At 40.9% G+C, this 25862-nt stretch overlaps 1 protein-coding gene across 2 annotated transcripts in view; it reads right to left on the bottom strand.

The window, feature by feature from the left end:
* LOC122934099 (interleukin 1 receptor accessory protein) overlaps positions 1-25862 on the bottom strand; it is a 269414-nt gene that overhangs the window by 84702 nt on the left and 158850 nt on the right. For both annotated transcript variants that reach the window (XM_044289289.1, XM_044289290.1), the window contains one exon: positions 2765-3050. In XM_044289289.1, coding sequence (XP_044145224.1) covers positions 2765-3050 — 286 coding nt within the window. The remainder of the gene's footprint in view (positions 1-2764; positions 3051-25862) is intronic.

Raw genomic sequence — 25862 nt, 5'->3', positions numbered from 1 at the left:
AAGTACGGCAGTCACAAGCTGGCCGTTTGTAAACAAGGACATGAAAGACCTATATCACCACATGATCTCAGTAGGAAATGGAAGGGGGTGAGAGAATAGAAAAATTTGTTTTTTTGTTGCTTTACAACATTTGCTGCTGCTTTTAAATATATCTTAGACACTGATTCTCACTTTAAATATTTTTAAAGGGGTTATCCAATGAAAAGCATTTATCACCCATACACAATAAGATGATAAATGTCAGATGGACAGGGGTTTATTTAAATGGGAAACTTGAGGACTGCCTTACTCCTCGCAGTTTACTGCCCATCCTATACTACAGTGAATTTTTGTAATATCACTGACATCTACTGTCAATTTATTGTGTAAATGAACAATATACGAAGCTGGAACATAATTAAAAATTCTTGGATACTGAACAAATCATCTGTTTTTAAAAAGTAGCAGCTGATAAATCTGAAGTTAACGCTAATTAACATAGCTTACCAAGACGCCCACCTTCCCATCTACTTTTCAAAACTGGAGTTGGTAGTTTAAAAATGCAATATGGTAATTTGTTTTTTTTGAGCATGTAAGCCAGAATTCTGGAGTGCAGGGCTTGATAAAGTTTCATGTATTTAATTATATTTTAAAGGGCTTCTGTCACCCCATTAAACCGTTTTTTTTTTTTTCTTTACTAATAATCCCTACACTGCGATCTCATCATACATAAGCTAATTAATGATTTTCGTTCAGTAGAATTTGTTAAAAATCGATTTTTGAAATTTGTAAATTACCTTGCTACCAGCAAGTAGGGCGGCTACTTGCTGGTAGCAGCCGCATCCTCCGATGGTAATGACGCCCCCTCTGCTTGTTGATTGACAGATCCCGTCCGCTGGCCCTTTCTCTGCTGGCCCTGCCTGTTTTGATTAAATATCTGGCGCCTGCGCCGCAGCCGTACCTCTCTTCAATCTGCGCAGGCGCACTGAGAGGTGGCCACTCGCTCGGCCGCTCCATCCTCAATGCGCCTGCGCTGATGACGTCACATCTACACCCGGCGCAGGCGCATTGAGGAGCGAGCGGCCGCCTCTTAGTGCGCCTGCGCAGATTGAAGAGAGGTACGGCCGCGGCGCAGGCGCCAGATATTGAATCAAAACAGGCAGGGCCAGCAGAGAAAGGGCCAGCGGACGGGATCTGTCAATCAACAAGCAGAGGGGGCGTCATTACCATCGGAGGATGCGGCTGCTACCAGCAAGTAGCCGCCCTACTTGCTGGTAGCAAGGTAATTTACATATTTCAAAAATCGATTTTTAACAAATTCTACTGAACGAAAACCATTAATTAGCTTATGTATGATGAGATCGCAGTGTACGGATTATTAGTAAAGAAAAAAAAAAAACGGTTTAATGGGGTGACAGAAGCCCTTTAAATGTATTAGCTAATTATTGCTTTAGTTAGGAAATGTACACCAGTTTTGCCTCTATAGACAGTGCTGAAGGATGGGGTGAGGTTTATACGAGCTGCAATAAATCGGAAGTAATGTGCTGAAGACTACAGTAAATAAACTAATATGGTCTCCTGGAAGTGATGGAGTACAGCTCCCTGTCACAGAGTAACAGGGCAAATGCATACAGAACCTTACATGAGTACTGTAGAGTGCTACTATCCTGTCTTTTCTAGGCATCCAGTTTTATAACAGAGCTTTCATAAGAAAGAATCAACACTAAAGGTGGATTTAGATGTGCAGATAATCGGGCAGATTATCGGGAACAAATTTTCCTGCGAATGCTCATTCCCGACAATTAGGTGAAACTGTCGTTTGTGCAGGCATCTAAATTATTGTTTCTGGCCAGCAGATCATGCGGTTTAAACAGTGATCTGCCGCCCAGAAACAAAGAAGCTGCATGAGGATGAGCTATCACAATAGCGCTTTACCTCCACTTAACGAGCAGCTGATTGTCGAGAAGGAAGCGTTTCTTCCCTGCTTGTTAATTCAGTCCATGTAAATCCACCTAAAATTATGTTATAGATTCTTTTTAAACATCTTGTTTTTTTTCTATGTCAATTTTCTATATTACCATATTAAACTAGTGGTCTCCTTAGTGACAATCCATTCCAAAATGAGGATCCAGGGACAATCTTTGGGTAGTATGTGCTCCAGAAAATTAATTCAACCTGAGCATGGAGCTGGCGTCAATTTTTGGTTTAATAAGGGCACATAATTTGTGGGGGTTTGGAGGTCCCATCCATGGAATGGCATTGCAAAAGGGAGAAAAGTCTCAAATTTTGGCCAACAAAGGCAGTGCAGAACTTTCATAAATTCCCTACTGACACCTATGTTATGGCATATACATAGGCTATGCCTTACATGTGTGATAAGTGGGAGTCCGACCCATGAGACCTCCAACTGCTGTTAGAACAGGATCCCTTAAGCTGCCAGATGAGGTGGATGGAGAGGTGGCCAATCAAGCTCAGATGTTTTAGAAATTTTCAGATATGAATGGCGAGATCACGCACATGTTGGATCACCTCTCCATTCAACCTTCTCCTGGATGTGGCTGTTAATTTCCCAAAATGTCTCAGCATCAGTATTTAATGCATATACTATCCTAAAAATCTATTTTGTATAGCATGCTCTAGTAAAGACCTCATCTCCACTAGGCCATAAAAAAAATCCTGTTACATGGGAGTTGATAATGTATAATATTTTGTTCTTTTTTTCTCATATACATTTGTAGGCTCAGTTAGTTTTGTACCGTATGTTAGGATTAAATGATTAACCTACCTTAACATACAGGTATAATTTCCTGTGTCGTTGAGAAGAGATGGCCGAAACCATAGTATGTCCTTATCTTTGCTGATTCTATTATCTGGAAGACGAATGTTTATCGGCTCCTCAAGGTCTTTCCCTTTACCAGTCCAATACCACATTAAGGTAAGGCCCGCTGAGTGTGCTGCACTATAATTATGTTTTAGGTAGCCCTCGAACAGAGGGCATCTGATCCGGACGGGTTCTCCATCATAAGCTTGGGTCAGCTTTCTGGTGTCCTCTCCCCAGTCATCACATCGCTCTAAAAGGCATATAAATCATAGATATTGCTTTAGTTCTTGACATAAGACAGATATGTTCATCCCCCAGTACAAAGAAAAAAAATGCAAATGACTTAAGTAATCAAATACCAATTATCTAGCAGCCACATGCACATTGCACAGTATTTTCAGGTACCTTAAATCAATATATATTTGATTCGATTTAATATTATACCCCTTATTATGTCATTTTAGGGGTCCAGTGGAAGAGGCGCTTGAACTAATACCCATGTACTGTATGTGTGTCAGGGTATAACACAAACTATATTCTATGCCATATGCATCAGAAGTCTAATCTACATAATGTACTGTGCGGCAGAGCATTCTATATCTTACATTACGGCCTGTAGGTGTCACTGTTCTATTGCATATTGTGAGGATGTTTTACATTATACAGAATGATCAACGGTACAAACTAAAATTTGAATTCTAATAATGTAGACGTACAAACAACCAAATTTTCGACTTGCTATAAAGATGAACTCCACTGTACTTCAGTGACATTCTATTTCAAACCAGTTCTACACAATCATTACAAATTCTATTATTTTATAACAGCGATATTATAACTATTCGGAACAGCTGGATCCATGGGTATCTTAGACAGTAATTGCACATGCAACTAACAGATCACAGCAGTTACCATAGTAACAGATGAATGACCCCCCACACTGTGCATAGAGAGGAGTCTTCAGCTCACCATACACAGCTGTACCTACTCACCCTCCACAGATGTGTACACCTGCCTCCTGAATGGGGAGAGGGGAGTAAGCTGCTGTCAGACACCTCTGGTGGTGGTTTACCTCCTCTGACAACTAATATGTAAAGAGGTATCTCCCAAGGAAGAGAACAATCTCGCCAGCGCCACCTATTGGAAGTAGCTCTCTATGGTTCAAAATCGGACTTTCCGAGATTCCTCTTTGCATATCTGTTTGCCAGGTAGAATTGCCCTGGCTTCCATACCATGGAGTACTTCCAGTAAGTATCCATACAGGACTGGTCTCTTTAAGGAGATGCCTAATCTCCACTGAGAACAAAAGGATTTGGCATGTTGAATTCCAACATCCTTCTTTCTGCAGTCATCTGCTGTTGGGGGGGGGGGGTCAGCACACCAACCTACACGTTAGATGGTTGGCTGGTCCTGCCAAAATCAGCAGGTTATGCTGAAAATTATCTAATGTGTATTATTTAGCTTTAGCCTGAAAGATTCACCTAGTGCCTTATAATTGTTGAGTGTCACGGACGTACCGAGACATACGGACGTCCCAGCAACTGTGAGACTGGCAACACCTGGTTTGATCTGACAGGTTTGCCTTGTGGATCAATAGGTGTCTGTGTTGTGTCAGGTCATTTAACCTTCCTTATTTATAGTTGTTTCTGCCACTATGCTGTGCGGTTTATAGCTTTTGTGCCTGTGGACTGTTTGTGGTTAGATCTCGGCTGAGTTCCTGGTGCTTCCATAGCCTCATTGAAGTTAAGTATTTCCTTTCCCTTTTGTATTTTGTTTGGGTTCTGTGTGTTGCATTTCCCTATTGCTGTATTAGGCCTGAAGTAGACTCCTGTTCGTCCTTCCTTTTGGTGGAACAGGTAGTGCCAGGGTCCTATAGGGCTAGATAGGACTCTAGGTATTCCTGCGTATGAACTCACCTACCTTTGGTGTCTGTTCATACTGGTAGTTAGTCAGGATTTTGGATAGGGTTTTCACTAGGAGGTGTCCATCTTCCTTTCCTAGTTCTCAGGCCTGATTCCCTGTTTACACCTTCCCTCCTATGCTTGGTGTGGTGTTTCCCTCCCACACCGAAGCGTGACAATGAGTGGATGGGCAGACACGTGAACAAATTACGCCGCTCCACGAGTGAACATCTTTCCAGTACACTGCCGCTAAGGATTTTTTATACACAGCAATATAAAAGATTATAAAATTTTGGCACCAGAAGCAGATTTATGCGTGCATTGGCCTCATGGCTCCTGGGAATTATCCAGCCATAATATACAAATAGATACTATGGTTTACAATATTAAAGGGGTTGTGCAAAAATGGGGGGATTTTAGCAAATCCCCCCACTTGGCCGGACCTGTAAAGTAAAAGCTTGCCTACTTGCTGCTCAGCGCTGGCTCCCCGATCCTTCTTCTCCTGGCCTTCAATGTTCCGTTGGCTCCCTCACTGTAAACATCCAGTTTGACATCACCTGCAGCCAATCACTGGCTTCGGCGGTGACAAATGGTCATTGATGCAAAAAGAATCAGTCTCCACTGTGGCCAGTGATTGACTGTGGTGATGTCAAACCAGATGGAACAGCCCAAGCCTGGAAGAGAAGGAGCAGGGAGCCAGCGTCGAGAAGTAGGTAAGTAAACTTGCACAGCCCCTTTGTCTCTTTTTTTCATTGTTTGACGCGCTGTCCATTATATGTGCTTTTCTGTAACCTGGACTATTTCAATGGACATGTCATAAAGGGGTTGTCTGGTTCAGAAAACACATTTTCAAATACCACATAATACCATATATCAAACACCGTACAATGGTATTTTGAATCCATACAGAGAAGTTCCCCATTCCAGACCTCCATTTATCTGGAATGGAGAGCAATACATGCCTCAGTGTTTTGCACTCTTGCCCTGGATTTGAATCTGACTAAATAAAACATATGCATGACGTTTGTTCTTCTTGTGCTTGTATAGGTTTCTCCTCTGGATACTCCAGTTTCTTCCCATACTTTAAAAAGATACTGACAGACTTGGTATGAAATTCCTCTAGTGTGTGTGTCTGAGATGGGAAAACTAAGTTGTGAGCCCCATTGAGGACAGAGAGTGATATTCGGAAATGCAATGGGAAAAATTTGAAAAAGCAGAAAATAGCTGGGCATCCAGGAATATAACTAGAAAATGTCTATCTTGGCACCAATATCCTGTTGATGGGGGGCACGTAACCGCTGTAGTCAATCAGTGGCTGCAAAGGTGACCTGTCACCCATGCAGAACTTGACAGGTAAGTGCCTCATGGGTAACAGTGATTGGCCGCAGTGGTCACATGCCACCCGTCAACATGATGTTGATGCCCAGAGAGATAAAAGCTGCAGAGACAGCAGTGGAGCGATGGATGGGATGAACTATGGTCTGAAAAAATGATGGATAACCCCTATAAACCCAGTGGGGAAGATTCACTATATAAAAGTAAGGCAATCTTAGGGTCCTGTTACAAGGACAGATTTAGGAAGCAATTATTGTGAACAAACAAAATGTGTATTGCCTGATCCTCAGGGAGATGAAAGCTGAATGTACAGTACATGCAGCTTTCATCTCCTCTGTATGGGGATGTAAGTGATCGCTACTGTGCTTGCTTATCCCAATATAGTTTCATTGTGTTTTTGGGCAGCAGATCCTTTTTTACACAGTACAATCTACTGCACAAAAAACTATTTTGGTGATAGCCGAAATTTGTTCCTTGAGTGATCGTCTACACCATCTACACAGGCTAATTATTGTGAACAAGCATTTCTAAAAACGCTCATCCTTGATAATTGGCCAGAATATTGGTCCATTTAAAAGGACCATGACACTGTGCCACACTTCTCGGTGGCTGATGCTGAATGATAAACCTGGTGCACTTATAGACTGTCTATTTGCGGACTATAAATGTGGGGCATGAATTCTGATACATGCTGATGCATTTTGATTAGTAAATCTTCCCCTTTGTTCACTAGCACGCTGTTATACAGTACCTGAAAATACATTAGATCAATCGATAGACAGGTAGATAGATAATCCATCACACAACAAATCAAAGACTTGAAAAAAGCTGAAGGTTTGCTGAGAGAGGTTACTTATTATCAAAAAGTCTCAGAGGAATGGACTATACTGCACAACTGCTGGCAGCTTTCCTTTAACCCATTTACCCAACAACTAATGGCTAAGACATAGGAAGGCAGGAATTCTTCTAGAATTGTCAAAGACTGATGTCTGTGGAGGTTATTAGTGCAGGGCTAAGCCTCAGAACAATCAAATTTGCAGTACAAAATCACAGGTATGTGTAATAATCCGTAACTTCGGCTGGCTGTCAGTAACAGAATGATGACAGACGTACTAATACAATACATCTAGCCTTAAGAAAACACATGGATGGAGTTTAACAATATTGTAATATGCCCTTAGAGTTTAACAGGCTGCTAACTGTTCTGAAGAACTGCTTTTACAAAACACGCAGAACGAGTAGGCATTCTTCTATTCACACCGCGACAATGCCTGTTGAATGTTTCCTGTTCAGCTATTGTGAAATAAAGCTCTATTAAATGCCTTTAACTAAAACAATGAGAGAAAAAAAATCTAAAATTCTTCAACATGTACATGGGGAAATTGTAAGCTGCTAAAAACAACTCAATCATTTTACATGAACCTGTCAGATCTCCTATGCTCACCTAACTTACTAGTATAGGATAGAGAGATGCTGAACCCAGGGACATACAGTTCTCTAGGTTTTTATTCAACATTCCCCTGTAAAATCTGTTTAAGAGCTTGTTCACATGTATGTTGGAAGCTCTGCTAAGGGTCCGCATCGCAGATTCGGTTAAAAAGACCATTAAAAAAACAAGACCCCGAATGGGAAAATGAACGGATTCCATTGAAGTCAATGCAGTCTGTTTATCTCCGTTCATCTCAGTTATGTGCACTTCCGTTATTTTTGCTATTTTGCTCATCTAATGGAGCAGAACAACGGAAGTATATCACAGTGGTGTGCACTCACCCTTAACGGGTTGTCCAGTAAACAATTAGTAAAGCTGTAAATGAGATAAAATAAAGCAAGCTATACAAAATACTGCAATTATCTAAGATATCTTAAGATAGGAGCTTCGGTCCAGGTTCATTTCTGGCTTTTCCTCATCACACAACAGGGTTTCCTGTATCGGCACAAGACCTCTGCTGTGTGCGAAGGGTTGGCCTTTTTCATTGTGGCCAGTTCCCAGACAAGAAAAGGCTGACTTACAGAAATGAGCCAGTCAGTGATACCAAATTTGTTTTTGTTTGATATTTTTCCATAATAAAGCATATATTATTAGTAAATTTGTGACTTTTATTTTGACTTTCAGGCTCCATATCTCACCATCCACTACAGCTTGGAACGTGAGACTACCATCATTATATAGACAATCATCTTGACTATCTCATACATAAATTGGAACTATTTTGCATATGATTAGTTATGCAGATTCTTGTCATGTAACTGTGTTGTTACTGTTTTGCTCCTTGTGGTGGAACAATCTTTTTCTTCTTGTATACTACAAATTACAACCTGTTCTCACATTCCCTAATACCCCTTTTCCAAAATATCTAAGTCAACAAGTCGGCTCATCACAAGGTCTATCAGTTCTGGCGCGACAAATACAGCAGTGGAGGTAGCTTGTATGCTTTGTAATAGTGAGATCACAGATGTCCATGCAAGCACCATGCAACGCGCATTGCACAAGTCTGGAATGGTGGCCCAAAAAGAGGTGAAGAAGACTCAACTTCAATATTGTCATACGAAGCATCAGCTCGAGTTTCAAAAAAGTACGAACAGTGGACAGTAGAAGATTGGAAACTGGTAATTTGGAGCAATTAGATGAAAGTCAATAGACTGGGCTCTGATTGTTGCACATGGGCCTGGAAGAAACAAGGGAAAAGGGGGCTAACGGATCTAGAAATTTAAGGAACTGTCAAGTTCGGTGGACAAAGCCTGATGATATGGGGTTGTTTCACAGACTGTTGGATACTTGACCAGGATGGCTGGTGGTCTCAATTCTGAGCTATATGTGAGTATCCTACAAAACGACTTGCTTTGCACACTTGAGTACTATTGGTATGAAAAGGATGACATAGTGTTCCAGCAAGACAACGACCTAAAGCATAAGTCGAAATTGGCGAATAAATGATTCAATGACAATGAAGTAGAGGTGCTGCATTGGCCCCCACTGTCCCCAGACCTCAACCCAATCAAACACCTGTGGGTAGAGTTGAAGAAAATCAAATAATTGTGGGTAGAGTTGAAGAAAAAGCTGTATTCATACCCAAGTGGGTCAATCATCATGCACCAACATTGGGAACATGTAGAAGAGACCTGAGAACAGATTTAAGTTGAGACATGCTTGAATCTGATCGAGAGCATGCCCAGAAGAATTCAGGCAGTGTTGAAATCCAAGGTGGATTTACAAAATACTAACAAAATATACAATTTTTGAATTTTAGGAGCAAAACAGTAACAATGCAATTATAGGACAAGATTTATATGCTAAATAGCTGCAAGTTAAATTTAATATAATTGTCTATAAAATAATGGTAGCGTCACGTTCGAATTTTGCTTGTCAGTTGGTGTGTTTGGGAACTACATAATTCTGTGATGTAAATGCCATTTCATAATGTTAAGGTTTTGTACAAGATAAGAAAAATATGGCTGATTTATTCCATAAACAGTACCACACCAGTCCATGGGTTGTATTTAGTATTGCAGCTCCATTGAGGTGAATAGGGGTGGAACTGCTATACCACAAGTAACCTGGAAGAGGGCAGACCAGTTTTTCTAAGCTTGTGCATCCCCTTAATAAACTTCCAATATATGGAGGGAATATGCTGTGGATGATGTAGTTCCCCCCCATTTTCCTTTGAAAAACTGTCCAGGTTCTGTGAAGTTTCAAGTTGGAGTGAACAATCTTCAAGTCCAGTTGCAAACATTTCAATTGGATTTTGATTTGCCAACTTCAGGATATTAACGCTGATTTTAAATGGGTTGTAAACAGCAAAGTAATAAAACATCACAATACAGCTGGCTGCAAGCCATTCAGCAAGATGAAAGCCATCTTTCTTGGTGCCATGCAAGTCATCTTTTTTTATAGAAAATTGGAAATCCTGCCCTTTGTCAAAATAAAATGTAGCTTCCCTGCTGAGTAATTTCTGGTGCCAGCATCTTCTGATTGCAAGAGGTCTCAGGGAGCCTAAAGAAGGTTCTCCAGGTACACACAGATATGTGTATATTCAAATAGTGGAATCTAACCAGGGCCATGGGCTGGGTAGTTGGGTCTATGAGTTTTGGTGCCTATCACAATGGTTGCAGGACCACTAGAGCCCACAACACATTTTTATTTCTATGGAGTTGTGTGAAGGCTTGATTTTTGTGGGACTACTTGAATTTTTCACTGGTATCATTTTGGAGTAAATGGCGCTTTTTGATCGCTTGTTATTACGTTTTTTCAGTGGCAACTAAGAATAAATTAGCAACTCATTCTTTTTTTTTTTTTTTTACTGCGTTCACCGTAGGGGATAATTTATGTGATATTTATGTAGTCCGGGTCGTTACAGACGCGGCAATACAAAACACATGGGGAGGTTTTTTTGTGCATTCTTTTTAATTAAAAGGATATTTTCAATGGGGGAAAAAAGCGTAATTTTTTTTATTTTATAAATGTGTGGTTTTTTTTAGGTTTTTTTACCACTTACTACTTTTTTTTACCCACAAGGGGACTATAACAGACAGTATTTTGATTGTGTTTAAAATGCAATTCACTATTCCTATAGTGTATTGCATTTTAATGGCAATGCTATTCTAACATTGACCAGCAGGCTGCGCCAGAGAGGCGCAGCCTGCTTGAAATTACTGAAGGCTGGTCTGGGGCCTAACATCCGACCCCTGCCAGCCTTCACACACATCGGAAACCCACGATTGCATTTGTGGGGTGACAAAGGGAGTCCGCTCCCTCTGTCAGCACTTTACATGCGGCGGGCGCCATTGCCCACGGCATGTAAAGTGTTATACAGCCCGGATCGGCACTCCTGCCGGTCCGGGCTGTTAGAGCAGGGCCGCGGCTCTCATGTGAGATCTGGGTCCCCACACCCCCCGGCACGGAGGACCAAAAAAAAAAAAAGAGAGACAGCCCAGCCTAAGGCCCCTTAGTGACCGCCGTAAAAAGGCGTATGGGTGGTCACTAAGCGGTCAAATTTGTTATCCGCACTGTTTGGCAAGCGGTAGTCCAGATATCTTCAGGTCAATGACAAAAGTGCTGTGTGACTAAAAAATGCCACCCAAAAAGTTAAAAATTATTTAATTGAATTTCCCCAAAAATTTTGCAAGCCAGAAAAAATATTTATTTTTCACTTTGTACCCCCCATAAGTGCAAGTTAATAACTATTTCCATAAACAAAATACGGGTGAAACCTGATCTGATATGCTACTGGGATATACTGATTTTGTTGGAGCCTTTATCCTTTGGATGTAAACAAGAATATTTTACTTCACTGACAACAACCAGAGATCTTGAAAATAGTGAGCTACAGTGTGGTGCATGATTAGAGAGAGAGAACACCGTAAGACGTAAATACATATGTTCACACAACTCCAAAATCTGCCCGCAAACTGCATTGAGAAATCATAACTGCTGTTCAAACCGCAAAATTATGTTTTCATGCAGTTTAGAAATCAATGTCAAGGAAAAAAGTAAGTGACAGGTCATTTACCGAAGCAGATTCCACGCTGAAAAGCTGGCGGATTACCAGGTGCATATCTGAATCCAAGGGTTTATATCAGATTTCTGCTGCAGATTCTCCTTCAGATCTCCATTAGATTATTCAAACTCAGATTCTGCTGTGTGAACATGGCCTAATGGTTTTCTACAACCAGGTTTTACAAAGAAGTAACAGAGCGCTCATAGACTTTTACAGACCTCTAATGTTTATTTACAGCTTCAATTTCATACAAAGGCATACAGAAACTGTGGCATGCACCATCAGACATCTTATTACAGAGCTATTACTCCCTAAAAGCATTACTTTATAGCACATAACCGTATACAAGCAGATGGACTGCTTTAGAATAACCTTCGGCATAACCAATAAATTGTGGCCGCCATGACCATGTATGACTAAACTCTATATAATCTATAGTGGTTTGCATGCTAACAAAATTAATCGCATTATGGTAATCAACTGTACAAATAAAAATAATATAGATCTTTGCACAAATGTACAATATGTGAATTTCTACACATGGATCGACTCTTCTAGAGATGACGTTGCTTTTGCTCCAGCATTTCAACATGGGAGTGGCTCTTGGCTATGTCTAAGACAAGCTCTAATTGTGTCTGCTTGTATTTCAGACCTGTAGAACTGATTATTATTAATAACTTTATAAAGCTAATAAAATTCCTGCGCCCGTCTAGCTTTGGCACAGTGTCAAGAAACTGAAATAAGCCTGATTGTGTTATAATAACACAATAATGGATGAGGAGTAAAAGATGCGTTGTTCCCATAAGTCAGACCTTTAATGGCTTATATTCCAATTCAGCAGACACGAAGATGTGATAGATGAGTCCAGCTATTTGTGCCATGACATTTCCAAGGCAGCAGACCAGACAAGTATCAGAAGACGTGTTTTGCTGTTATTCTAAGAGACATCACGCATTGCGGCTTTGGAAAATGGGTTCCTTTAGTTCAAAAGCTTCTGCACACTGAGAACGACATTGTTACACTGTAGAAACCAGACATTGACTGAAAACTATTTGACCTTTTACTCGATAAATGCTATTAGTTTTACTAACTTTAAGCTTCAGTGTATCTTCACTAATTAAAATCCAAATAATGTGACTAATTAAGCTTGCTCAGACCCTGAAAAAGCCTTTGTCATTTATTGTCTTTAAACCAACATGTTTTGAACTTTCTAAGCACATTAACAACCAATTAGTGGTCAATTTCCATTTACCAGCACCACTTATTAATAGGCAATTCCACCAAAATTACATCATTGCCTTGTAATTTGCCAGCTTAATTATGGCTTCACTGTGCAACCATTTTGCACTGTGATCTGAGATTTTGTAGGCCCACATACAGCTATACTGCTTATTAGTGGTGTCACCCAGCCATATGGAAAAGTATGGATGTTTGTTACCATAATTTACATCATTAACGTTTACGTTTTTCCCCAAAAAAAGTTAGCGCAAGTAGTTATAAGAAACTCTGTAACATAACTTATTACAGAAAAATGCCTCTTTCTTCACTTATCAGACTCCTCTCCTTATCCCTTACGTCCTACATTGATCAATCTCAATTCCCTTATAAAATCTGTACTGATTACATTTAAAAATGCATCAATAAAAGCATAGATAAAAAAAGAAATAGTGTTTGTATGTAGTGAATGTGTAGTAGCACAATTCTACGCTTTTCCTCAGCAATCACAAAGGAAAGTTGGCCATAAACTATAAATCCTAGATGGCACTTTTACTTCAGGCATATCATCTAAAGAATGATCTTTGTAAAAAAAAATCAAAAGCATTACCTTACTGGCCAAACCATTATGTTATGGAACATGTTCTCAAAGTGATTAGCTTAAAAGAAGAGGTTTGATATTCTGCTTGTAAAACACAACATACATGTTTTTTTTATATAGTCTTTGTTTTCTCCATTAAGATACAGATATACAAAACATTTCAATGTCTACATATATATACAATAAAAATAAGAGAAAATAAATAAATAAATGACATATTGAAATATCAAATACGTAAAATCTATTCATCTCATTCCCGCAAAAAACCCACCCCGCCCCTCCCACCCTCCACAGTTGTCATCCTCAGAACAGTGCGGCCCAAGCCCAGATCTATCCAGCACAAAAGGGTTTGTACCATAAGAGCCTCTCAATACCACCCAGTCCATACCTTTTCCCATAAACTCAGTTGTTTTCCCGCTTTACATTTAATACATTCAAATTCCTTTATTGTACGCATATAGTTTTTGCACTATTTTATACTGTGTTAACCCATGATGACTAGAGATCAAGGCTTTTTTTTAAATATTTTGATAGATTTCTCCCCACTGAAGTGAATTACTCCTCCCTAAATCCGCCTCCCATTTTACCGCACTTTTAAACTTAGTGACCTTCACTAGTTCTTTTTGTAATCTAACATAAATTTGTGACATTTTGAGTTTGTTACCTAAAGAAGTGAGCAAAAATATAAAAAAAGTTTTATTACTCATGTAATCAAAAGCGTGTTTAAGTTGAGCATATCTAAATTGACTTAAAACCGTATTAGCAGTGTCTATAAAAAAATTCTGATATGAGTTTTAATTTACCTAATGTGCAAATGTGAGAAACCTTAGTGATACCTCTCCAACTCCAATAACTATTTTCATTTAATTCCAGAAATAAATTTCTTTAAAATTGTATTATACCATAGAGGGGCGAAATGTAACGCGTGAGTGACCTTCAAAATTACTCTCGTCTTGTTCCAAACTTTCTGAAGCATCATACTTATAGGACAGGTAGTTCCCCTGTCGCCTCTCTTAGTTTTGTCCCCCAACCCGCGTATATTCCATGTTAGAACTTTATGACTCATTCAGAGTTGCGTTCTGTGGGGGGGGGGGGGGGTTGCCTTCTGCCCAGTGATGACAACCGTGCCCTCCACATCCTCCGAAACCCCCCAACCCCTCAACATGGTTCACAAGAGAATACAACTTCGTCAACCTCTTCCATTACACCCCACCCACTTTGGCTCACCCCCCAACACCCCAAACCCCCCCAGCGCCAAACCTAAAAAAATAAATAAAAAAAAAGCACACAATTATTTCCTATATACCCACTGAATCCAACCATGCAAGGGTGTCTGCAGGCTTATCAAAAAAACTTACAGTCCCTATAAACCATTCTCAGTTTTGCTGGATATATCATAGAATATTTAATACTAGCACCCTGCAGCCTTTTTTTAAATTGCATGATATTTTCTCCTTTTATTTTGTGTGTCTGGATCTGACTACCATTGTACTCAATCCCTATCATTAGAGCTTAACATTTTAGCCAAGAGGGCACGCTTTTTTGATGGAATTCTATGGGCCCGTTCTACACAGAACAAAGGCGAACCATGGTTGGGCCCCAACAGTTGTATAAGCCATTTTCGTAGGAACCCAGGAGGGTCCTCCTTCTCCGCCCCTTCTGGAAAACCTATTAATCACAGATTGTATCTGCAAGATCTGTCCTCCAGATCGGTTAACTTCACCCTTAACCTCATGCGATCTTGGTCACGTTCTGCTACCTTTTTGGGAATATTAACATAGTCCATTTTAACTCCACCTAGCTCTATTTCAACAACTTTAACCTTTGACCTAATTTTATTCATGTCATCCTTGATTAATGTAATGTCGACCTGTAGTGAAGTCACCGTCGCGGCTATGTCTACCACCAATTGATTAGTGGTCTTAACCACTCCCAATATATCCTCTAACTTCTTATCTATCATATCTAGATGATCTTCATGCGTATCATTAACCCTTGCCGTTATTTTCTCCATCCGATAGACTGGGTCCTCCCCACCTTCTACTGAAGCTAAAAAGTTTCTGCCCCCCTCTAGTCTTAGATGTTGGAGATTTAAGATATTTTTCCATTCTAGCTTCGGGGCTGCTTCCCCCCCATACCTTTTGGGGAGACAGTCCCCACCGATTTCCTGTTGTATTTAGGTGGCATAATTTTGCGATCGACACTTATATATACAATATTTGGAAAGATGACACAAAATCAGATAGTTCCTCTGCACAAGTTGTAGCCAGAAGTTAGCAAGCTGGCCGCCGGTCAGTCCTGGGCAATCACTTAGGTATACAGAGAAGGGTTAGCAAGCCACAGTCACAAGTTCACAATACCCGATATTACTGAACATTATCAACGGCTTGCCGGTCGGGTTTAATTATCTCCACAGCCGAGGCAGAGAGGAGAAACAAAAAACTGGAACCCAGAATATATTAAACGGTGGGTCAGTTGGAATTGAAGAGTTAATGAGTTAGGGAGTTAGTGACACAATTGGATTCCTAAAGTCTGCATGCAATGAATATGTAGGCCAAGAGTTAGTGAGTTAGGCAAATCCCAGTCGGCCTCATTCCACCATCGCAGGTTGTCCCCTATCCCAACATCTTCTCCAGCTATTTATGCAGTGTTAATAAGGGATTAGCAGGGTAATGTATGAGCCAACAAAAGAAAAGGATAGTTTAGTCTCGCCACTCTTCAGCCCTAACTCTCCGGTCTATTATCGGGCTTATATGGGGTCAAGCACCTCTTCCATACACTGCTCCAGCATGTAGCGGGGTTCTCCAAGCACGGAGCAAAGCAGAAGCAGGATCTTCCAAGGTTAGCGATGTTTCAAATAATGTCCTGTGCCGGCGCCCAGCCACTGAAGTTCCGATTATACGCCTTGACCAATGTGATTACTCGGATCTCATCACCAGCGCCGAACCTTTGCAGTGCCAGCCATATCCGCGTTGCCAGTACTCAGGTCCCAGCAGCTTTGCCACCTATCGCCGCGGCGTTGAAGCGTCTCTCCGAGACCCTTTATCCCATACAGGCTGGCCCCAGTACACAGGACCACCTTGGTGTGCCAAATTGACGCCAGACGCCACGATAGGGCGGGCAGAAAGAGGGAGCGTGCAAGAGCGGGCGCGCGGCACGTCCACGTTGCTACGTCATGCCGCTACATGGTTAATGGCATTAATATAGAATATTGATCGAGGGATCTGTCTGATTGCCAGCAGGGTTCAAGAAAGCAGGGGTCAAGTTAAAAAAGTGTTTTGGGGTCTTCAACTCGGTCCAACTGGCTTTGTAAGTTTAAAATGGTTGAACTTAATGGCCTAAAGCTGGCCAGATACATGAGAATAAAGCCAGCTGAAATAGCCAGTTTGTCTGTTTTTGAAAAACAAGCGCAAACGATCGTTCGCGATGAGTGATGGCAGATTCTTGTGGGACAAAAATGTGATTGTCCACTGGAAAATGTTGGCTCTTGTTATGCCATGTCATGCCAAAACTGCATAAGTATGGCATAACCAGCCAAATTCAGCCCACCATTTACCATTGTGCTCAAAAACTAGTGTCAGTTTTAAAAAAAAAATTAAAAAAATTGTTGGCCATTTCAGTCTGGCATGTTGCTGGTGTTTGTACAAAGTCCTGCAATGTGACCATTGTCTCAAGTATGTAGATATGTAAAATCCAATCACCTAGACAATTCACCATTGAACTAAATGTGTTTGGTTTTATGACCAAGATGAAAAATATTAAATTATAATACATCTGCATGAATTTTCCAAGCTTCTTATCTTTTTCCAACTTCCACTAGCATCTTAACCTGGTCTTATGCTCTTACATAATACATCAGATACAGAAATGTTGCTTAAAGGGAACCTGTCACCGGGATTTTGTGTATAGAGCTGAGGACATGGGTTGCTAGATGGCCGCTAGCACATCCGTAATACCCAGTCCCCAAAGCTCTGTGTGCTTTTATTGTGTAAAAAAAACAACGATTTGATACATATGCAAATTAACCTGAGATGAGTCCTGTATGTGAGATGAGTCAGGGACAGGACTCATCTCAGAGTAATTTGCATATGTATCAAATATATTTATTTTTTTTACACAATAAAAGCACACAGAGCTTCACAACTTGGTCGGCGTGGAGGAAGCACAGAAACTTCTCTTAATGCTTCTCTCCTTACATAGAAATGGGTAGCTAGCTCTTGGCCCAATGAGTTCCATACCTACTTGACTATTATTAGTCTGTTGACTTGCAATTATACTAATACTGACTGGCAACCGAAATCCCGCTCATTTACTCTGTATAATGATTACACTGATTGTGCATGCATCTCTCCTGCTGCGCCAGGATATGTCTGTTGCTTCTAGACTATGATATGTCTCTTTTTTCTTGTCTCTTTGTTTTGAAAACAAAAAATCAATAAAAATGTTGATTATAAAAAAATAAAAGCACACAGAGCTATGGGGTTTGGGTATTGCGGATGTGCTAGCGGCCATCTAGCAACCCATGTCCTCAGCTCTATACACAAAATCCAGGTGGCAGGTTCCCTTTAATATTCACAAATATACTGACTTAACATCATTGTTGTGTGACATATTCAGCTAGTTCAATATCAGATGTGCAGATATGTATAGGTTCATTCTTGGACTTGCTGGGGAATGTAGCTTAGTGATGATGATTACATACTGCTGATATCAGCAGGGTACAGTGAAGACAGCAAAAATAACTATTGACGACTTCTCCTGGGGTTTCCATTTCAGAAATAGTTTGCAATCAACCTGCAGTGAAAGAGTCAATCAATACTCTAAATGGGCAAACATTTCTCAGTTATTAAATGGAACATCTTTATCCTGGTCTTCCATTTTATGGCCGACATTAGTCATGAACAGTAATCGCATCACAAACTTTGTGGTATGGCTGGACATACAAAGGGCAGACAGCCACAAGCACATTTGCTCAAAGCTTATAAAGTATCCAGGATAAAAAGCTACAAGATGACTCCTATTATACATGAATAACTAAGTGCAGATCTTTGAAAAACAGTGCCTCCAATAACCTCTGAAATAACTACCAAATTACACTGGAGATCTTAGGCTTATAGACTATATTACTTTGAGAGTAAGAGACTCAGGTAATTTGGAAAACCTCCAAGAACAATGCTGGGAAATAAATATGTCCGCATTCCAGTTAAGGGCCATGAGCTTAATTTTACATTTCCTCAGGTCACAGTGACCTTTGAGTCATGCTACATGGTTTACAGTAGAGTACTAAATGCAATACACTTATTTAGGACGCCTAAATTATTCAGAATCTGCAGGGTCTTGTGTAAAACCTGGAGTAATAGATCATTGTGATGTCTGACCAGGACCCTGTGTACATCTAGAAGTAGTAGATCATGGTGGTGTCTGACCAGGAATGTGCATACAACTAGGAGTAGGAGATTATGGTGGTGTCTGACCAGGAATGTGTATACAACTAGGAGTAGGAGATTATGGTGGTGTCTACCAGTATCAAGAAGACTGGCTTAGTAGAGTATAGATGTTTTAGTATGAAAGATAATGGGATGAAGAGGACGGTAGGAAAGACACAATGAGGACATGTTAGGTTTTCGATTATGCACTGTACTAATATGGGGCAAGTACCCAGAACAGCTATCTACAGATGGGTGTCTTTGGTCTAGCTTGTATTGTTTTTCCCTATGGAGCAATGACGGAAAAATACGTTTCGTGGAGAGTGAATAGAAAACATTTACAGATGTAGCTTAGCTGATCCAAGTAATGTCAGAAGCAATAAAATTAAAGTGGATAGATGAGATAATGGTCTGTCACTAGAGTGCTGCTGCTAAAAAGACTAGAAAAGAATACAAAATGGATAGCCCCTCACTAACATTTAATTACAATATTGATTCCCCATGTTAATCTACTCTGTAGCATGTAAAGATTCCCAACAGAAAAGCTACCTTGCTTTTTTTGTCAGCATCTTCCTACAACAGAACTGCTGCAGCTGTCAGGCCATAATGACTTTATACGCTATTTCACACATACTAGTCAAAAGTTTATGTATAGACCCAAGACATAAATACTGATTGGCACTGTTCACTGACTAAGCCGGTAATGATCATCGGGAGAGGTCATCAATATGAGATCGGCAGGGGTCAGCTGTCTGAGGAGGAGAAGGTGCTGCTTCCTGTTCATTACACTGCACATCGTCTCCCCTGCAGCGGTGGCGTAGTGTAATTACAAGTATACCTGTAATAATACTCACTTCCGAGACAACGAGCAATGTAATGAAGAAGACACAGTGCATGGAGCGCCAACTCCTCTTCAAACAGCTGATCGGCGGGGTGCTGGATGTAGGACTCCCGCCGGTCAGATACTGATGACCTATTCTGACGATAGGTCATCTATATAAAACCCCTGCACAACCCCTTTAAGTCATTTAGCAAATTGCAAAAATATACATTAATAGGCAGCTCACCAAAATACTAGAATTGGCTGGTTTATGCCGAGTGCATTACTGCCCCATGTACCTCTGGGGTTAAAAGAATTAAAGAGAATGTGAACCATATTTAGGCTCTCTATGCATGAACCACACCCTATATTTCGAGACAGAAATTTATTACACCTCCTAGACAATGACAAAAAAAATAAAAAGCAACACTTTAAAATCTAAGTGGTAAAAGTGGCCCTATTTTGCAGTCGGGTCCAAATTGATGGAAGGCAGGGCCAGCAATACACATATTGTGGTACATTATACCACCCCAACAGAGCTAAATACCACAGTACATCACAAAATACTGCCAACAGCACAAAATACATCCCCAGAAACTTCCACCAGCCGGCTGTGAGGAGGTCCCAGGAGGAAATTTCCCTGTAAAGTCTATAGCCAATCCGCTGCTGTTTTCATGATAAATAAATCAAACCAACTAGCATTAGCTAGATATGTATAGATAGAGATTATGAGGACCTTTCACCGCTCCTGACATGCCTGTTTTAATACCTTCATGCATTCACCATGTAATAACAATTCTGGAGCAGCTATTCTTATGGCTCTATGTTGTGCCATTCACTAGAAATTATGAATGAATTGCTAGCAGTCTGCAGTAAGGGTACAGAGGGGGTAGTAACCAGTTGGGGGGGGGGGGTGTACCTGCACAGTCTGACTCTATCCAATCAGTGCTGCCATTGTCAGGCTGTGCAGGTACACACCCCCCCCCCCAACTGGTTACCTCCCCTCTGTACTCTTACTACAGACTGCTAGAAATTCATTTATAACTTCTAGAAGGAATAATAAAAGAATGACACAACATAGAGCCATAAGAGTAGATGTTCCAGAATTGTTATTCCATGGGGAATGGATGACAACAGGCAGGTCAAGAGTGGCGAAAGGTCCTCTTTAAATATCCAAATGGTGAATCTGAGGAACAGATGGCTTACCCAGTACCCAATGTGCGCTGCGATGTCAGCAGTCCCAGCTTCCCCTTCAAGCGCTATGGATATAGGATTTGCTGGGTGCACATTCAGTTGAGGTAGGATGAAGATGCAAATAGTAGTAAGGCTACTTTAACACTCTAGTTTGGTGCGGATCCGTCATGAATCTGCACAAACGCTTCCATTCAGATAATACAACCGCATGCATCCGCTTAGAACGCATCCATTTGTATTATCTGTAACATAGCCAAAAAGTCAATGGGGGACGGATACGTTTTCTATTGCGCAATATTATGTCAGTGAAAACGGATCCGTCCCCATTGACTTACATTGTCTGTCAGGACGAATCCATTTGCCTGTGCATCGTCAGCGTTTTGGTGTCCGCCTCCAGAGCGGAATGGTGGCGGAACGGAGGCAAACTGATGCATTTTGAGTGGATCCTTATCCATTCAGAATGCATTAGGGCAAAACTGATCTGTTTTTGACGGCTTGTGATAGCCCTGAACGGATCTCACAAATAGAAACCAAAACGCCAGCGTGAAAGTAGCCTTGGATGAAGCTAGATTTAAAGGCTATGTACACCTTTGGCGGCAATATTTGTTAATGATTGCATTTTACAAATTTTGGGCTAAAATTCATTTTTTGAATTGGCCTTTATTAAAAATAAAAAACTGTTTTTATAGCTGTGTACTTTCACTTTGTGCAGGTCATCTAATAACCCTTATCTCTAATTTAAGAGGTCATAAATACTTATTTAAACCACATTCTTATCAGTAGGATATTTAAGTATTTTTGTTTTAAGGAAAGGGGTGGTGATTTGAACTTTTATTTTTTTATATTTGCAAAAACTTTTCTTTACTTTTTCTTAAGTCACCTGTTAAAGGGTTTCTACCACTTGCATATCACATATTTGGTGATCAGACACTAGCGATCCGCTAGTGTCTGATGTAGCTTACAAGCTAATTATTTCCTTAATCCGTTCGGCCCATACCTAAAAAAAAGCACTTATATCTTTATGCAAATGAGCCTCTAGGTGCTATGCAGGCGTTTTTCCAGCAACGAACGGCGCAGGCGCGGGATTTCTAAAGGCTGAAGCAGGGGGAGGATCGAATACGGTAAGAGATGGGCGTGCTGGAGCGAGGCGATGGGCGGCAAACTGCAAGGTAGACGGAGCCTCTAGGTGCTGGAAAAACGCCTGCATAGCACCTAGAGGCTCATTTGCATAAAGATATAAATGCTTTTTTTGAGGTATGGGCCGAACGGATTAAGGTAATAATTAGCTTGTAAGCTACATCAGACACTAGCGGATCGCTAGTGTCTGATCACCAAATATGTGATCTGCAAGTGGTAGAAACCCTTTAAGTGTTCATTGATGTCTATATAGACACCATTGAAACTTAATTTGCATTATACCAATACAATGCTGCCACCTAGTGGCCTGTATTGGTATAGTAATCTAATAGGCACCGAACAATATAAACATTAGTAGCCCATATGGTGCCATGGATACACACTCCTAGTAAATGTGCCTATGGTAATCCATCAATTACAAACCTATAAAATATTACCAGATCAGTTATAAAGTATTAAAATATTTATTTTATTATATCCTTTGTTTTAAAAAACCCAAATGCATACAAAAAAGATTGGTGCAGGAAGGTGGCATCCACAAAAGGAAAACACAACATTTATTTCATACAGAGTTACATTAATTATCTAAAGTGCAAGTGCCAAAAACATATACAAAAGATCAATAATATGTACCTATAATGTGTTTCCTCCGGGATGATGCCAGCTGGTGGCAATATGCGGTCTGGTAATATTTTATAGGACTGTAATAGGCACCGAAGCCTGCTTGAGGCTTGAGCCTATTAGATCAATGTAACAGGTTACCCGATCTCAGCCGGGAAACGCTGTTACCAGAGCGCAAGTGCGCGACTTCCGCTTCCTCACTGCGCAGATGCCGTGGTCACATTTGACGATGGCATCTGAAAGGGAAAATGTATGCAATCAGCCTTATGGCTGATCACATATATGTGCCGTGGGTCTCTGCTATTTAAAATAGCAGAAACCTAGTGGCTATGGCACCCGCTGCACGTGCGAGCGGGCGCCATGTTTGAGGACCGGACTTCTGCCATACATGTACAGCGGAGGTCCTAAAAGGGTTAAGTACATGCAAAGCCTATTCAGTTATAATATTATTGCATTATATTGGAGATATTCCAATGGACATGTCCAGAGTCCTGTCCGGACGCACTCAGGCTGATGTCAGCAGTAAGGACAAGTTGGACAAATTTTGATAGTGTGATCTGTTATAGTGCTATCAGTTTTGAAACTCAAGATGGATAAACGCAAATGTGTTAACGATCCAGACAATTTCTGCTACATATATGGCAAATACACTACTTATGATCAGCGCAAGAATCTGACAAAGTGAGTGCGTCTTGCAGCTTGGGATGCATTTGTGCTAGTAGTGCAGAACTTCCTTGGGAACAGACGAGCTGCAAACTATGCTCAATTAGTAGACAACATGCTTACAGCATATGAACAACTTGGCGGCCGAATGTCATTGAAAGTGCGTATTTTACATTCCCATCTTGACTTTTTCCCACCCAATTTGGGACACGTACGTGACGAACATGGAGACAGGTTCCATAAAGATATTTCTACAATGGAGAACAGGTATCAAGGCCGCTCGAATTCCAACACGATGGGGACTACTGCTGGTTTTTGCAAAAGCAGATGCCTGAAGCACTTTGAACAGTACTGGGCCTTGCTCAAGTAAGACTTTTAAACTGAAAAACAAGACTTTTTGAAATTTTGTTATTCAATTACATTTGCATACACTGTTTACTACGCAAACTTTGATGTAGATCAGGTAATTTTTGGAGTAAAACCCGTTCTGTTTAAAATTATTCAGTGCTTTCCAAGTGCTTAATTCATTTAGGCATAATTATGCATAGCAAAATTTCGTGACGTGTTACAACAATTCTGACTTCGGATTTGTAATCCGCACACTCGAAGTATTATAGGAAAAATGTTTTTTGCACAGTTGCAGACCCAAATTTTTTTGTTGTTGCGTGGTGTAATGAGTATATACTGTAGAAGGTCAGAGATCAGAGATAAGGAGCCTGTCAGCTCCTGGTCTGACGGAAAAGACAGAAAATCCAAAGGGTGCTACTAGATGCAATTCTTAATTCAATTATGAACAGATGCGTTTCGGGGCCCCTGTCCCCTTACTCAGTAACATACATTTGAGTCATGCAGTATGAATCTGAGTTTCAACACCGAGCACATCGGGTACTGGGTAAGCCATCTGTTCCTCAGCACTTATGTGACACTGAAAGGCGCCACAGACCTGCATCACTGAGTACAGTGTAGGGCTAGGCGATATGGCCTAAAATCTTTATTGCAATATGATTTGAAGCACGTGCGCTATAACGATATATTATTTTCCTCTGTATGTATATAAATTACATGGCCATCATCATCCATGTCCCCTAGCCAGAGCCATCAGTCCCATGCCTTTGCCAATTTGCCACCATCATTATGTCCTACAGCCAGCACCATCAGCCGCATGCCGATGTCATATCATCTATGTCCCCCAGTCAGGGCCTTCAGCTCCATGCCATTGCCATCATCCATGTCCCCCAGCCAGCACCATCAGCCCCATGTCATTGCCATTATCATCCATGTCCCTCAGCCATTGCCATCAGCCCCATGCCATTGTTGCCACCATCATCATGTGCCTCAGCCAGCGCCATCAGCCCCATGCCATTGTTGCCACCATCATCATATCTCACAGCCAGCGCCATCAGCCCCATGCCATTGCCATATAATTCATGTCCCCCCGCCAGCGCCATCAGCCCCATGCCATTGCCACCATAATCATGTCCCCCAGCCAGCGCCATCAGCCCATACCATTGCCACTATCATCATGTCCCCCAGCCAGTGCCATCAGCCCCATGCCATTGCCAGTTGCCACCATCATCATGTCCCCCAGCCAGCGCCATCAGCCCAATGCCACAGCCACCCAATGCTAATACTGATATCAGTTGTTCATGAATCATTAAAGGGGTTATCGCATGATAAATATTCTATTATTTTTCAAACCAGCACCCGGATCTGAAAACTTTTTTAATTGCATGTAATTAAAACTTTTATATAGCCGCCAAGTTATTCACTGAAATCCATCTATACAGCACCACCTTCTGTTTGCTCTTTTTCCAAAAAATTATTCAGCTCACCGAGATGGAAGCACTTGCTTCTTACCATCCTTCTACTGCCACAAGCTACAGCAGAAAGGGCTCACACCTAAGAAAAGACCCCACCACCACCACCGCGGGCTTTCAGCTTGAAATAAATCTAGCAGAGTAATTGGAGCAATGAATGGGAAGATCTCTGGATCCATGCAAGGGACAGTTTGTTAGAGACTGGCATGTACTATATGATCTCTGATTCTCTAGCAATTGCTAGTTGGTTTGGTTTATTTAATATTTTATGGTATTATAAGGGGCTGTCATTGTCTAGGAGATATAATACATGTACGTCTCATAGGGTGTGGTTGATGCCTAGAGAGCCTACATTTGGATCATTTAGCAGATTACAGAGAGAACTGCATTCAGTCTGCGCTAGTAAAACTGCACTGCTGGTTACTATATAAACTATACCGCACATCCAATAACTTATTTCTCAGCAATCATAAGCACCTAGACGGCAACGTGCCAGCACCTTGACCTAATTTCCAGCAATCACCTAGTGCTTGACCATCTGTTGTCAATGAGCTGCCACACTACCTTCAAGAATCCTTATACAAGCAGGTTTCTTTTGAGCACAATCTAGGAGAATGTATTGAATGCACCATATCAGACGACTGTGCTGCAGAATAGGAGAGCCTTACTTTCCAGAAGAAAGAGGGTTAAATGAGCAGAATTTGCATTGCTGTAGCATCTAAGGGATGACAAATCTCTCACACTGGGGCACGGTGTGCAGCAACAAAGGTAATACTGTTTATAAAATTTTGAAGTAATGAATTATTTATGGTGAAAATGTTAAACTATTTGATGGAA

The sequence above is a fragment of the Bufo gargarizans genome, chromosome 4, assembly GCF_014858855.1.
Source record: "Bufo gargarizans isolate SCDJY-AF-19 chromosome 4, ASM1485885v1, whole genome shotgun sequence".
NCBI classification, from domain to species: Eukaryota; Metazoa; Chordata; class Amphibia; order Anura; family Bufonidae; genus Bufo; species Bufo gargarizans.
This window is presented reverse-complemented; position numbering and strand designations above follow the sequence as displayed.